This window comes from Stenella coeruleoalba (genome assembly GCF_951394435.1).
Source record: "Stenella coeruleoalba genome assembly, chromosome: 13".
Lineage (NCBI taxonomy): Eukaryota > Metazoa > Chordata > Mammalia > Artiodactyla > Delphinidae > Stenella > Stenella coeruleoalba.
Genome location: NC_137159.1, coordinates 53983955 through 53997970, shown reverse-complemented (window position 1 = coordinate 53997970; position 14016 = coordinate 53983955). Strand labels below are relative to the sequence as shown.

General features: G+C 39.3%; 1 protein-coding gene across 3 annotated transcripts in view; it reads left to right on the top strand.

Moving 5' to 3' along the window:
- The window catches only part of CAMKMT (calmodulin-lysine N-methyltransferase), a 407610-nt gene that overhangs the window by 349785 nt on the left and 43809 nt on the right, over positions 1–14016 (top strand). For all 3 annotated transcript variants that reach the window (XR_013831098.1, XM_079941097.1, XM_079941096.1), the window contains exon 7: positions 3157–3223. Coding sequence is in view for 2 of the 3 variants with exons in the window: in XM_079941097.1 (XP_079797223.1) it covers positions 3157–3223 (67 nt within the window). In the remaining variant the exon portion in view is untranslated. The remainder of the gene's footprint in view (positions 1–3156; positions 3224–14016) is intronic.

Genomic DNA, 14016 nt, shown 5'->3' with positions numbered 1-14016 from the left:
AAGTTAATTTACCCAAATTCACACAGTCACCAAGTATCAGAACCAGTGCTAGAAGTCAGGTTCACGTGACTTCATAGCTTCCCTGCCACCCCCATTAAACCATCTCTTCACCAAAAACTGGAATGATTTGGTGAGTATCATCTTGCACTGGAGGAAAAGGCTTCTCATCCATAAATGTACAGTTGACATTGCTAACAGAGTGCAAAACGCCTCTACATCGTACTCGCAATTCATATGCGTAATAAGCACATTTAAGAATATTTCCCAGCATTTAAATTAACAAATATTGCCACATCAGTGAGGTGCAATGAAACTAAAGGTAGCATAAACCAAGAAAGTAATGCTTTGTGAATCACAATGTTATTATTTTAAAAATACTTTCTTGCTTAAAGAACAATGCCAACTCTCAAAAATGTATTGAATATATGCAGCTACTGATAAATATAATAATCACTAATTGCAGGAGGAGGCTAATATTTTAAACAAGATTTATATATAATTAGCTTAATTATATTTATGTATATAACATATATAATTTGTTCAAATAACTATTATTATACAAACATATATATATATATATAGTAAGGATAAAAATCAACTGAAACAAAATTAAGATGGACCCCCGCTCTTGAACCATGCTTTGTTTGAAGAGAAAATCTAGTTATAGAATCCTGATTTCTTTTAGCCACAAGCGTATATCCTAGAGCTCAGAAGTCCAGGTGCCCAGACTAGGAGACTAAAGGTGATTGCTCTGTATCTGTTTAATCAGAAATCACATTAAGGCTTTCTTTGCACCCAGCATCTCCCACTGGAGTCTTCCAGAAGGTGGGTGCCTTCAGAGAATAGGATTTGGTACATGCTGTTGAACACTATCCTGGACAGACTGGCTCGATTTGATTGAATTCCCTTTATTACCCCGAAGTGACACAGAAGAATGAGAAAATCTATTATTGGACACAGCGCCAGCCAGAGGAACCACCTCAGAATCTGACCTAAAGTAAAGGGCGGGGAGCAGAATATCAAAATATATCTCTTAAGGCAATATTTTAATATACTGTGGCCATTTTTTCTCTAGGTACTTGTTTTCATATAAAAAACACTTCCTAAACCACAAACTATATTTCCTTCCCAGTTCTAAAAATAAAGCAGCCTAAGTACTGCTGTGAATTTTTTCATTAAAATAAAATTGCTTCTAGAATATAAATACATATTCTTGCTTCAGCCTGATCACTTGGACTCACAGTTTTATAAATTGTATAAAAGTATATAGTGTTAAGATGTTTACTAAAAATTATTAATAGGTTTTCTGAGTTATATAATTTAACTTCCCTGTGACTATTTTATAAAACGTATTACCTCCACTAACAAAATAATATGTTTGGCTTGACAAATTAGTCATGTACTCATACGACGCTACAGGTGTACCTAGCACATTATGGCATGTGGTTTGGATGTCATGGAAACGCTGAGAAGGGTGTGGCCATAGTGTGGGGGAACTTAATCAAAACCAGTTGTCAGCTGACTCTTTACTAATTTTGTTCTCAGAATAAAGACGTCAGCTGTCCTTTTTCTACAAGACATTTCATTTAGAAGACTTTCCTGAAATACTTTCTTCCTGAAATAGACAAAACTGTAGGCCGATGTGTCATTTTAGTTAATCAAAACAAGTAGGCAAATTAGTCTCTTTTATTTTTTTAATGAATGTAATTTAACAGTATTTAATTTGCATACAGGAAAGTTCACCCAGAAAAAAAAAAAAGTCTGCATTATAGCACTTTTGTAAACCTCAACAAAGCCCTTCATTAGGAGACCTAATTGATTTTTCCTACCCACTCCTGGGGGAAGAAAGCTATCACAGTACCTGCTTATTCACTCAGAGAAGAAATGGGTGTGCCGGGTGTTTCAAGCAGAGATTTAGGTTAAAATGTCCTGTGGCTCTGTTCTTACAGGGAGATCTTGGCCAGTGCTTGCTTTGAGCATTCAGGAAATCTGTTTTTCTGAGCAATAGGGGAACATCGCTTGTCTGCTTGGTGTCCTCCCCATGGGCCCAATTTAGTTCAGCTTGCAACCTTCACTGGAATTATTTTATTTCTTGTTTATTTAAACCTTGCTTTATTCCAAAAGAGGGATTTTTAAGGCTTCTTACAGTGACACACAGAATATACCATATAAAATAAAGGAGAAAGCGAGGGCAGTTGGACAGTAGAAAGCCAGGAAAACATCACGAAGGCAGGAATAGGACCGGTAGAGGAAAGATGCGCCATAGAGCACTTGTAGTTGTTCAGCTGAGATCATCCATTTGGCTCTGAGTTGCACAAGGACCAGAGCAAAAAGAGAAACAGGAGCAGTTCTAAGATTTATAGTGTCCAGAAGCTGAAGCAAAACTAGTTGATCTGAAGTCCAGTTTTTCCCAGTGTTGAAACCTGACATGATTTCTCCCATGGGTCCTCATGAAGATGGCGCTCTGTGCTCTGATGGACCAGCTCCTCAAAACATGGCTTCAATAAATATGGCTCTTTTTGTACAAGTCCTTACATGTCAGCCGATGGCCAAAGGCCAGACTGTAAGTCTGTAAAGACAATTCTTCAAGGGGCCTTTCACTTCAGAAGAATTTTCTTCTTCAGTAATTAGTTTTCCCTCAGAGATTCTGCAGCCTTTCTCCATCCTTCCCTTCTCACTTCCCCCCAAGTCTTTCCCTGCAGCTCATCCTCACTCTCCCCACTGGCATTTCGGAGACTGAAAATACTTCAACTTGGAGAGTCTCAGAAGACTGCCATTGCCCTCCCCGCTGACGGAAAGAGGCTGACCTTGGGGCTTCTAGCTCTTTTAAGCAAGTGGGGCCTGGCACCTGTGGCACAGTCATCTTCCCTGACCAGTGCTTATCACCCTGGGCCTTGACAATGTGCTCCCTGAAATGTATATTTCACAGGTGATAAAACTACAGTCCAGGGAATGAAAAGAGCTTGCCTGTGACAAGTAATTCAACATGTGGTGGCAGAGCCAGGGCTACACCCTCTCCTCCTGCCTCACACGCTACAGCTCTTCTCACCATGCTGATCCCGCGTACAATAAGAATATCGTAGTGTTTGTGGGCCTCTTTCTGGCAGGGAGTCAGTTGACAATCACTGCAGAAGCTTTCTTAACTGTGGCCTATAGACGTGAGAGACATCATCACAAGGAATCAGACGGCTGGTGTGTTTAAGACTGGGAACGTATCAAGCTGGTAAGATACCTTTTTGCATTAAAACACTCTGGTTGAAACTGCTTTTCTCAGTACTATGGATGATTATTAAAACTAACAATAGCTAATATTTATTAAACATTTACTGTGGGTCAGGCACTGTTTTAAGCACTTTAAAAGTATCTTATTTAATGCTTACAAGAACCTGTAATGAAGCAGGCAGGCGTTTTCATTACCTACAATTAATAGATGAGGAAAAACTGAAGATAACTATGTTAAACACTGGATAGGGAATGACTTAAGGATTGAGAGGGTGCAGTATGAGGTTGGGAGAAGCCCAGCCTGGGACCTTCTTGTGAATGGCTCTATTTCACTGGTTCTCAACCTGGTGGAGGGGGGCAATTTTGCCCCAGGAGACTCTTCTATTGTTATAAGTGGGGCAAGGTGGTTGCTACTGGCATCTAGTGGATAGAGGCCAGGGATGCCGCTAGGCCTGTGCAAGACATCCCCACACCCCTCCCCCCAGCGAAGAACTCTCTGGCTCAAAATGTCAATGGAACCAAGATTGAGAAACCCTGTTCTGTTTCATGGTTTTAAAATAGTCTAGGTATTCATTCCCTTTTAGATTCTGTTCCTTCTTATCCAAAGTAGGAGAATTGCTTACCCTCAACCAAAACAATGGTGTTTCCTGTGATGCTACATTTTAATTTTGCCCCGTTGGTATGGACCTAGAGGAATAAGTAATCATTTAGTAGTTTTCACAAGAAATATCTGTATCTGTGTATTTTTCCTTTATGTGTTTAACCACAGACATTATTGGAAGAACAATCTAAGTTTTAATTAATTCTTTAATTACTGTTAATCTGTCATCCTTTGACATTTTGAGTTTTCTCTATGTTTGAGGATGCTTTCCCACCCCAAACTGCTCAGCTTGCAGGGGAACAAAGGTGGATGAATAGCAACAATGCTTAAAAACTAAAGTGGAAAACATACTGGGATGAGGATATGGAGTAGTGATAACTTCTTTTTTCTTATATTAACTGGTGAATATAATGTGTCCATGTACGAATTTTTGAATCCTGCATTAGAATGTTCACAGTAGGCTGATGGCACAGGGGGCAGTATGCTCTGTGTTTCTCAAATAAACGAATAAACCAGTTCTGTTTCGCAGAAAACCTCCAGTAGGTCCAGAGAAAGAGCAATCTCCTACCTGGGTATTCTTCATTCTTAGGACAGCTTTTATTCCACAGTGCGGACTGCCATAGCCTTCTGTGGAAGACTTCATTTTTGGATGTGATTTTCAACCTGGTCTTTTAGTTATCAATCAAAAACACATTTTCTATGTTGTCCTCATTTACATTTATTTAATGCTTAAGGTCATTTGTGACCATCTGAGTGTATTTCAGCATATGGAATCAGGGAATAATAGATTTCAGCATCATGCTGTGAAGAGAGATTGTGTTTTTACAAGACATAATGTTGTTTACTGGGTGTTAATAATCACTAATTAATAAACATCTAGAATTCTAAAATGTTGCATTTTGAGGAATAAACATGTCAGGTGTTTAACTTATGGAGTGCAGTAGTATTTTCTATCATCCCTTCATAAAATAATGAAGTTACATAAAGAAGCAAAATGTCATTGTTCAACACAGGGTAGATCCAAAATGCCTTTGTTTCTATTTATTGTTCTCAAAAATGCTATTTCTAATATATTGTTCTGAGATGTACCTGGACATATAGTCTGTATGTCAGTAGTCGTACAGAAACTTCCAAGATGAGGGTTTTTTTTCCCGTCTTTATTTCATATTAATTGTGGTCAGTTTCTTTTTTAACCACCGTAAGCATTTCGTCCAAAGTCTACGAAAGCACGTTGCCAGGAAACAGGTGGATGAGTCAGTCCTTGAAATGCCTTGATCTCATATTAAGGAGCTACTTGACCACTTAACCTTCAAGAAGCTAAGAGGAAACTGCCAACCAATGATGTAATAATCAGCGTTCCCCTTCTATCCACTGCTTTCCCACCCATAACCAGTACAATATGATGAAAGCATTAGCTCCATGTGAGAAGAAATAAAAGGAAACCGTTCACAAAAGAGCTGAGATATAGTTCAATATTCTTTTTTAGTGCCTCAATGCATATGCAGAATTTCTCCTCCAAATTGGAGGTGTGGAATAACAGTAGCGACAGATAACTAAGAGGTATTTACCATAGCTACAAAGCCCACACGTGAGCCAAATATTTCTGCTATTAAAAAGCACTTCAAAGCTTGACATGAAGTTTGTAACAGCTGAATGTCTTCTGTGACTTCATTTGCAAAGATGTAAAGGCAGAAAGGAAAATCGTGGTATGAGAACTGTGAACCTCGGAAATGGTGTTTTTTAAAAAAAAAAAAGAGAGAGAGAGAGAAGGCCCCCAGAAATTTGACTGGCGTCCCAAGCTCCTGTTCCCCCTGCTCTGCCAGTGTTCTCAGGAAGCAGCATTCATCCTGCTACCAGCCTCTTCCTTCAGGGCAGACCCAGTTGGTGAGTGGCCTGAAACTTATTTTGAGGGCCCTCTTTAGGAGCATGAGTTCGATTATACCTTTTACTTTGACAGATTTTACAGAAGCTTACAACCACGTGAACCCATCACTGGGGCTGCTTGTGGGCCCGGGAAGGGGCCTGTGAGAGGGAGGGGGCCCCAATGATTAGGCTTCATTAGCTTGACAGTAAATCCATTCCTGCTCTCATAACCACCAGCCGCCTTGCCTGGAATGATGCTCTTCCCTTCCAAACCCGCTTATTCCCTCTGTTCCATTTTAATATAAGTGTGATTGTTGCTAAATATGAAAGACGTGTTTGCAAACGCCTGGAAGCTTTAGCCCTGGCTAAGAAAGATCTAGGATGCACATATATGAAGGATGTAGCCGTTACCTCTCACAGATCTAAATACAGTCATTTGATGGTTCATTCGTTGGTCCATCCATGCAGCCACCTATCAACTTAACTAATATACCCAAGGTATTCTGCCTTCGAGAACATAAATACAGAGTGATAGCAAAAACTCTTGAACAAAGAAAATCATGCTACTAAATATAGCTAGAGTTTGGTGGAAGAACAAGGATATTTACAGCTTCTCAATTGTTAGGTTTATCTGAAGCTGTCTTCAAAACTGTGACTGTCTAATAAAGAACCATTCAGAGCTTTTGATGTCTGCATATTTCTAGGTATTCCAGAATTAGTGAATGGCGTCATTCTCTGGTTAATAGTAGTTAACAGTTACAATATTTTTAAAAATCGATTAAATATACCCTGCTATGATATTAAAAGTAAGTTTCTACTTAAGAAAAGAGTATCTTTGTGTGAAAATTCTAGTGAATTTAGGCCTGTGACTTTTTTTATTATTCTTTGATAAACCATTAATTTTAATAAACTGTGGAACTCATAACAACTTTTAAGACTCTTTTATAACCCAAATTTTACCTTTATGTGGGCCCCCAGGATTGGCTATTGGCTCCATTGCCCTACTGCTTTTTAAGATTTATGTCTTCTTGGAGGCTCATTTTCCTTTAAACATTAAATTGGGGATGTGAAAAATGATTTAAGGGCTTCCCTGGTGGCGCAGTGGTTGAGAGTCTGCTTGCCGATGCAAGGGACACAGGTTCGTGCCCCAGTCCGGGAAGATCCCACATGCTGCGGAGCGGCTGGGCCCGTGAGCCATGGCCGCTGAGCCTGCGCGTCCGGAGCCTGTGCTCCGCAATGGGAGAGGCCACAACAGTGAGAGGCGCGTGTACTGCAAAAAAAAAAAAAAGATTTAAGAATGTAAATCCCAACCAAGGGGGATAAAATTCCTGACTTATTCAGGCCTTCTGCAGTCTGCCCTCACTTTCCTCACTCTCTTCATTCAGTGTAGCTACTGTTCCCCACATACACCCTCTCCTTGGGTCACCCAAGCCTCTTCACTCTTCTGCAACACATTTGGTCCTCCCCATCTCTGGTCTTTGCCAGTCTTGTTTCCCTCTTCCTTATCCATCTAAATCCTTTCTTCTAAGGCGGCTTAATTACCGTTTCCTCCCGCCTTCTCAGGAGGCAGCTTGCCCTAATGTTTTCCTTCTTTTAACTTCTGTTGGCCCTAGAGTAGTCCCCCAGAAAGCATGGCATATTCTCTCATTATTCAAAGTGTGTTGCCTATTTTCATGTTCATTGGTTCATTCATTTCTTGGTAAATATTTCAATCACCTTCTGTCTGCCAAGTACTGTTTTGGGTTGTTAGAGATGTAGTGATGAACAAGACTGAGAAAGTCCATGCCTTCTTAGAGTCCACATTCTAGCAAGGGAGACATAATAGCAAGGACATAAAGGCAAGGACGTAAAGGCAAGAACATAAAGGCAAGGACTCTACTTAGTATGTTTTATATTCCCTGAAGCAATTAGTACACTTTATCCCTGTTATAGGAAAGGTTTTAAGATTTGTATTTGGAGCACATTTTGAAAGACATGATAAATGACATGATAAATGAAAGATAGGATAAGATATGAATCCACAGGGCTTATGGAACCAAACAGTTTTTAATAGAAGAAAGTCAAGCTCTAGAGATTCAGACATCAGTTGATATATCAGATAGCTGACTTTCATTTCAGGACAGGCTTCTTCTCAGGCATGCATATACAGTGTCTGTAGACACTGACATGGTGAGTAGGCATTTATCTGTCCTTTGTCAGGTTGAAGAGGAAGGTTAGAAGAAGGTAACTGAGATAAGAAAGCTGAGGGCTCTCTAGAAATTTTCTGATAAAATACACCTGTTAGTGAGTTTTGCTAGAGTCATGGTAACGGAATCTCAAGAACTGCTGAGGATTCTAGAGATACCACAGTCCTGTTTCCTTCTGTTGCTATCTTGGATATGGGAAAATGAAATACCTAAGTGTACTTTCTATTACTAACGTTTTTTATTTGCTTGACACATTTATAGAAGGGCTCATATCCCTACTACTTAGTGTTTCTTCACTGAAGAAACCAGCTCCCACAGGGTGAATGTTACCTAGTTTTAGATATTGTGCTAGAGTTCTCCTTTTTGTGTTTATATGAGCCAGATTTTAAAATTTGGGGGGCATGGTATTTTTAGGGGCCCTCTTAAACTGCAGCAAATTAAAAATTAAGGCCTTTTCTTATAGAACAATTTGTGTTCACTCTTTGGACATGTTGATCCTGACTTTTTATCAAGGTCAAAATCTCACTACCAAAAATTGGCCAAGTTCTATATTGATAACCAGGTGTGCATGTCAGACTACTGCATCCTCTGTGAAAATGCCTTCCAGTTTTAACAGAAAAATCCCTCCATCATAGAAATTTATATCACAGAACGTACATATCAAATAAAAATGTCTTAATTTTCAAAGGAGTTCCTCACTTTAAAATGGACAAGAGGGAAATCTTTAAAACTTTTTTTGGAGAATGGCCATATGAGAATCCATTGCTAAAAGATAATTTATTTTTTACTTTAATAATGGACATGACTTATTTTCAGTATTTGGCTATTATAAACAGTGCTGCAGTGAAATGTATCTGTACATAAACTGTACATTTGCAAGTAAGCGTATCTACAGAGCAGATTTTCAGAAGTAGACTGTCTATTCATGTGGCCTTATCAAACTGTGTAAATTACTAAAGTTTGTAATATATTATCATATCTGTTAAGACTAGTCTCTTGCCATTATTCTTTCTTCCTAGAATATTCTAAAATCATGTTGATATTTGTATTATGGTGACATTTTCATTGTGACTAAAAAAATATATATGAATTAATTTACTAAGACTTGACAGCTTATGTCTCCGAGTCTTCTATTCAAGAGCAGGAAGTTTTCTTTTTAAGCTTTTTTAGGTGTTTCACTAGCATTTAAAATGTTTCTTCATTTCTCTTGTTAAGTTTATTTTTAGAAACTACCTTTTTTTGTTTCTTTTATAAATGAGATCTTTCATTATATTTTATAACTGGTTATTATTTGTATGTATGTATAAAAAGAAAGCTATAGGGTTTTGTATAGCAAATGTTTAGTCACCTCAATGAGTTATTATTTCTAATACCTTGTCAACTTATTCTCTTGAGTTTTCCAAATAAACAATCACATCATCTGCAAATGATGGGAATTTTGTCTTCTTTCTGATTCTTGTATCTTTTTTCTTCTCTTGTATAATTTTATTGGATAAAAAAAAATCCCAGAATGATATTAAATATGTATCTTTGAGTCTGGCTTTGTTGGGAATCCTCTGGTGTTTCACCATTAAGTATGCATTAGCTTTTGAGTTGAAATAGAAATGATATTTTCTATCTTGTTAAGGACTTTTTTTTATTGATTCCTGTTTTTAAAAGATTTTACCATAAATAAATATGGAGCTTTAGCAGATGTCTTTTCATCATGTATGGAGATGATCAAATTGCTTTTCTTGTTTCAGCTACAAGCTCTACAAATTATTCTAATACTAAAGTTTGAGAACTTCTGCTCCAGGTGGTCATTTCTGTGATTCTGAACTGACTTTAAAGCTGATCCCATCCTCTGGCTTTATGCTTTTGTTTGTAACTTAGCCGAAATAAACTTATTTCAGAGTCCAAAAGGAAGACACTGATTAATTTTTTTACTAATTATATTTTCTATTTCAAATATCCCTGATTCTATGATTATGACTAGTCCAACTTGTGTTATTCATTTCAATGTAATAAAATGTAGTTTAGCATCTGATACATGTAAGGCACTGTGATGGGCTCTTTAGGGGTTACAAAGATGAGTAAGTTGAGGTTTCTGCCTTAGGAAGCTCAAGATATGCAGGCAGATGAGAGATAGACACTGGCCCCGCCAGCAAGATGTAAGAAGAGTCTGCTCTCATTGGGTGATTCATGATGTGTAGAAAGAGACAAGCAGCCAGTTAAAGGTGGGGGGATCTGAGAAAGCTTTATGAAGGAGGTGGCTGTTGGGCTTTGGTTTAGCAAATGAAAAGCAAGGGAAGAAAAGCAGCTGAAGAGGGCATTCTAGGTATAAAAAGCAGGGAGGACACAATCAAAGGCATAGAAGTAGGAAGGATGTGTCTAGGCAAATTTAGTTATCTAATGTGATGAATGGAGAGAGGCTAGAGGCCACAGACCATTTAGGAAGTCATTGCATTGGGGCAGAGGGGGAGGTTAATGGGACAGATCGTGTAAAGGGACTTCTAAGGTGTCGGGCAAGGTTCTGTTTCTTGATCTGACTGGTGGTAACAAGGGTATTTGCCAAATAATACTTAGTTAAGTCATATATTTATTTCACCTGGTTTTCTCCTTCAGTGTCTTATTTTACAATAAAAAGGGTTTTGTTTGTTTGTTTGTTTTAAAGGCTTCTCAGTGATTCCAGAGAAAGGGAAAGAGGTAGTCCAGGCCTGAATAAGAATGGAAAATGGTGAACAAAGAGGGGACCCATTCTGGAGAAGTGACCGTGTGTGGGAACTAAAGAATACAGAAGAGTAGTAAGAGACAGCAGTTTGGGGCTTGCTGCATTCGAGGTGGTGTAGAACATAAACCTGTATTTGCTTTGTGACAATAGCTAGCAAGCGGTGAAGAATAAAGGTTCAAATCTCAGGAAAGTGTTGTGCTAGAAGATGTGGAGATCAATTCAAGAGATAAGAGCAGAACTATGGAAACTAGAGTCAGAAGAGAAGATGGCCAAGGACAGCATTTTGGGAAATTACTATGTTTCAGGAGCAGCGTAATAGGGGCCTGGAAGGGATACTGAGAAAGGACTGGAGACAGGAAGGCTGGTTCAGGGTGGCGTGGTCTAATACTTCTTCTTAGTGGAAGCAGGTCCAGGATTGGGTGATCAGCAGTGTGAGCTGCTGCATGTTGCTGGAGGTCAAACAAATTGCAGAGCAGTTCTAGTGACTGTTGTGAGAAAGGTCATATTGCCAGGACAGGTGAAGCAACGAAAGTAGGCTCTTCCTGCAAGATTTGATGGCAAAGGGAAAGAGAGAAATAGAATGTGGACTAGAGGGAAGCAGAGTTGCAGGAGGAGTTGGGCATGTTGGCAGGCATGCCAGTACAGCTGAGAAAGAAGAAATAAGTATGATGGGGGCCAGTATTTGATGGAGCAAGGACCTAGAGCAGTGCTTCTCAAAAGTAGGGCCTCCAGACCAGTAGCATCAGCATCACTTGGAAATTTGTTAGAAATGCAGATTCGCAGGCATCTCAGTTTGTCTCACTCCAGACATACTAAATCAGAAACTCTGGGATTAAAACCCAGCAATCTGGGCTTCCCTGGTGGCGCAGTGGTTGAGAGTCTGCCTGCCGATGCAGGGGACACAGGTTCGTGCCCCGGTCCGGGAAGATCCCACATGCCGCGGAGCGGCTGGGCCCATGAGCCGTGAGCCGTGGCCGCTGAGCCTGCGCGTCCAGAGCCTGTGCTTCACAATGGGAGAGGCCATAACAGTGAGAGGCACGCGTACCGCAAAAAAAAAAAACAAAAATACCCAGCAATCTGTGTTTTAACAAACTTTCCGAGGATTCTGATGCATGCTCAAGTTTGAAAGTCAAGAGGAAGGAATGGTTTTATCCTGCCCATAGGTTGGGAGGTGGTTCTCTTTGACAGGACGAGTGACCCTACTTAGAAGAGAAAAGATGAAGAAAAAGATGATATCAGATAATCCCAGGCTCTCAGCAAGGTCATCTGCTGAGAAATTTTTTTCAGTGTGAATTTTGAATCACAAGGTAGGAGTCCTATCAGAAATTGACTTGGCTTTGCATTTCAGGTTGAAACTCCAGCCTCAAAGCCAGAATGAAAAGACGTAAGTTAGTGCAAGAGTAAGGAAGGGAAACTAATATTTATTGAGCAACTATAGTACACTTTTGTATACCCTGTCTTATTCAGTTCATTATCGTTGTGCAATGCAACCATTACTGTCTCTTTTTTATACTTGAGGGCATCTCTCAGCTTCACTGGCTTGTAAGTGGTGGAGCTGAGATTTGAACTCAGAGCTTTCTAGCTGCAAAGCCCATTATTCTTTCTACTGTACTATACCTGTTAAACTTACCAGGTTTGACATGCCTGTCGCTATTAAGATATTTAAAGCATGAGGAGTCCTACAATGACTCTTGGTTTTATATTTCTATCTGTAGAATGGTACTTTGCTTTGTAATGCATTTCGAACAGAAATAAGATTTTGACATTATGATGAAATAAAATGGAGACACATACATTTTACTTTAATGTCAATATAATTACAAGTAAGACGTTGACATGATTTGGGTGTTTGGTCAAACCATCCTTTACATCTTTATATATGAATTGTTATGCCTTAGATTGTAAAGCTCATATGGGGCAAGGGACCTAGTTATATGTATGTATATACCCTGCTGTCTTTCAGAAAGCATTTTCTTTTTAATTTTTAGTTATGGTGAAATTGGTATCCAATAAACTGTATGTATAATTTTATAAGTTTTGAAATTTGTGTACACCCTAGAAACCATCACCATAATTGAAATGCTAAACATGTCTATCACCCCCTGCCTCAAAGTGTCCTCTTGACCCTGGGTAGCCCCTCCTTTCTGACCCTTGAAGTTTCCTCCCTTTCTAGGAAACCACTGATTTGCTTTCCCTTACTCTATATTAGTTTATATTTTCTAGAGTTTTAAATAAATGAAATCATTCAGTATGTGCTTTTATTTTTCAGTGTTCCTTCAGTCAGTAAAATTATTTTAACATCACCTATGTTATTGCATGTATCAATAGTTCTTTCCTTTTTTTTCCTGAGTAGTCTCCCATTGTATGGCTAAACCTCAATTTTTTTATCCTTTCGCCCATTGATGAACTTTGGGTCGTTGCCAGTTTGGGGCGTTACAAGTAAAGCTGTTATGAACATTTGCGTAGATGGATATGCGCTTTGCATGGGCATATACTTTAACTTCTCTAGGGTAGATACCTAGGAGTGGAACAGCTAGATCATGTAGAGGCATATATTTAACTTTTAAAGGAAGCTGCCAAACGGCTTTCGAAAGTGGTTGTATTTTATATTCCCCTCCGTGGTATCGGAGAGCTCCATTTCTCCACGTTCTCCTCAACTCTCAATGTGCTCAGTCTTTTAAATTATAGCCTTTCTAACAGGTGTATAGAGGTATCTCATTGGGGTTTTAATTTGAATTTCCCTAATGACTAATGATGTTGGATACCTTTTCACGTGCTTATTTGCCACTCTTGTATCTTCTTTGGTGATGAATCTATTCAAATGACTTACCCATTTTTTAAAAAATTGGATCTCTTATTTTCTTATTATTAACATACTCAGAGTTCTTTATATGTTCTGGATATAAGCTCTCTATCAGATACATGATTTGCAAAGATATACGGTATTTTCTCCCAGCCTGTGGCTTGTCTTTGCATTCTCCTCCTAGCATCGTTCAAAGTGCAGAAATTTTTAATTTTAATGATGTCCAGTTTACCAATGTGTCCTTTTATGCATCATGCATCTTGTGTCATATCTAAGAAATCTTTTCGGCCTGTGTGCATGCGTGTTGCGTGATGCTGGGGCACAGTCTCTTAGCTCCAGAATTGCTCGGAGAGGGTTTAGGAAGGTGATGGGGACTTTGAATTCAGAACCTCCGTGTGGCTGTCAGGGTCTTGGTGCTCTGGATGGGTGTCAAACCTGAGCCTCGGAGGTGGGAGAGCCGAGTTCAGGACATTGGGCCACCAGAGACCTCCTGGAACCACATAATATCAATCGGCGAAAGCTCTCCCAGACATCTCTGTCTCAACTCTAAGACCCAGCTCCACTCAACGATCAGCAAGCTTCAGTGCTGGACACCCCATGCCAAACAACTAGAAAGACAGGAACACAACCC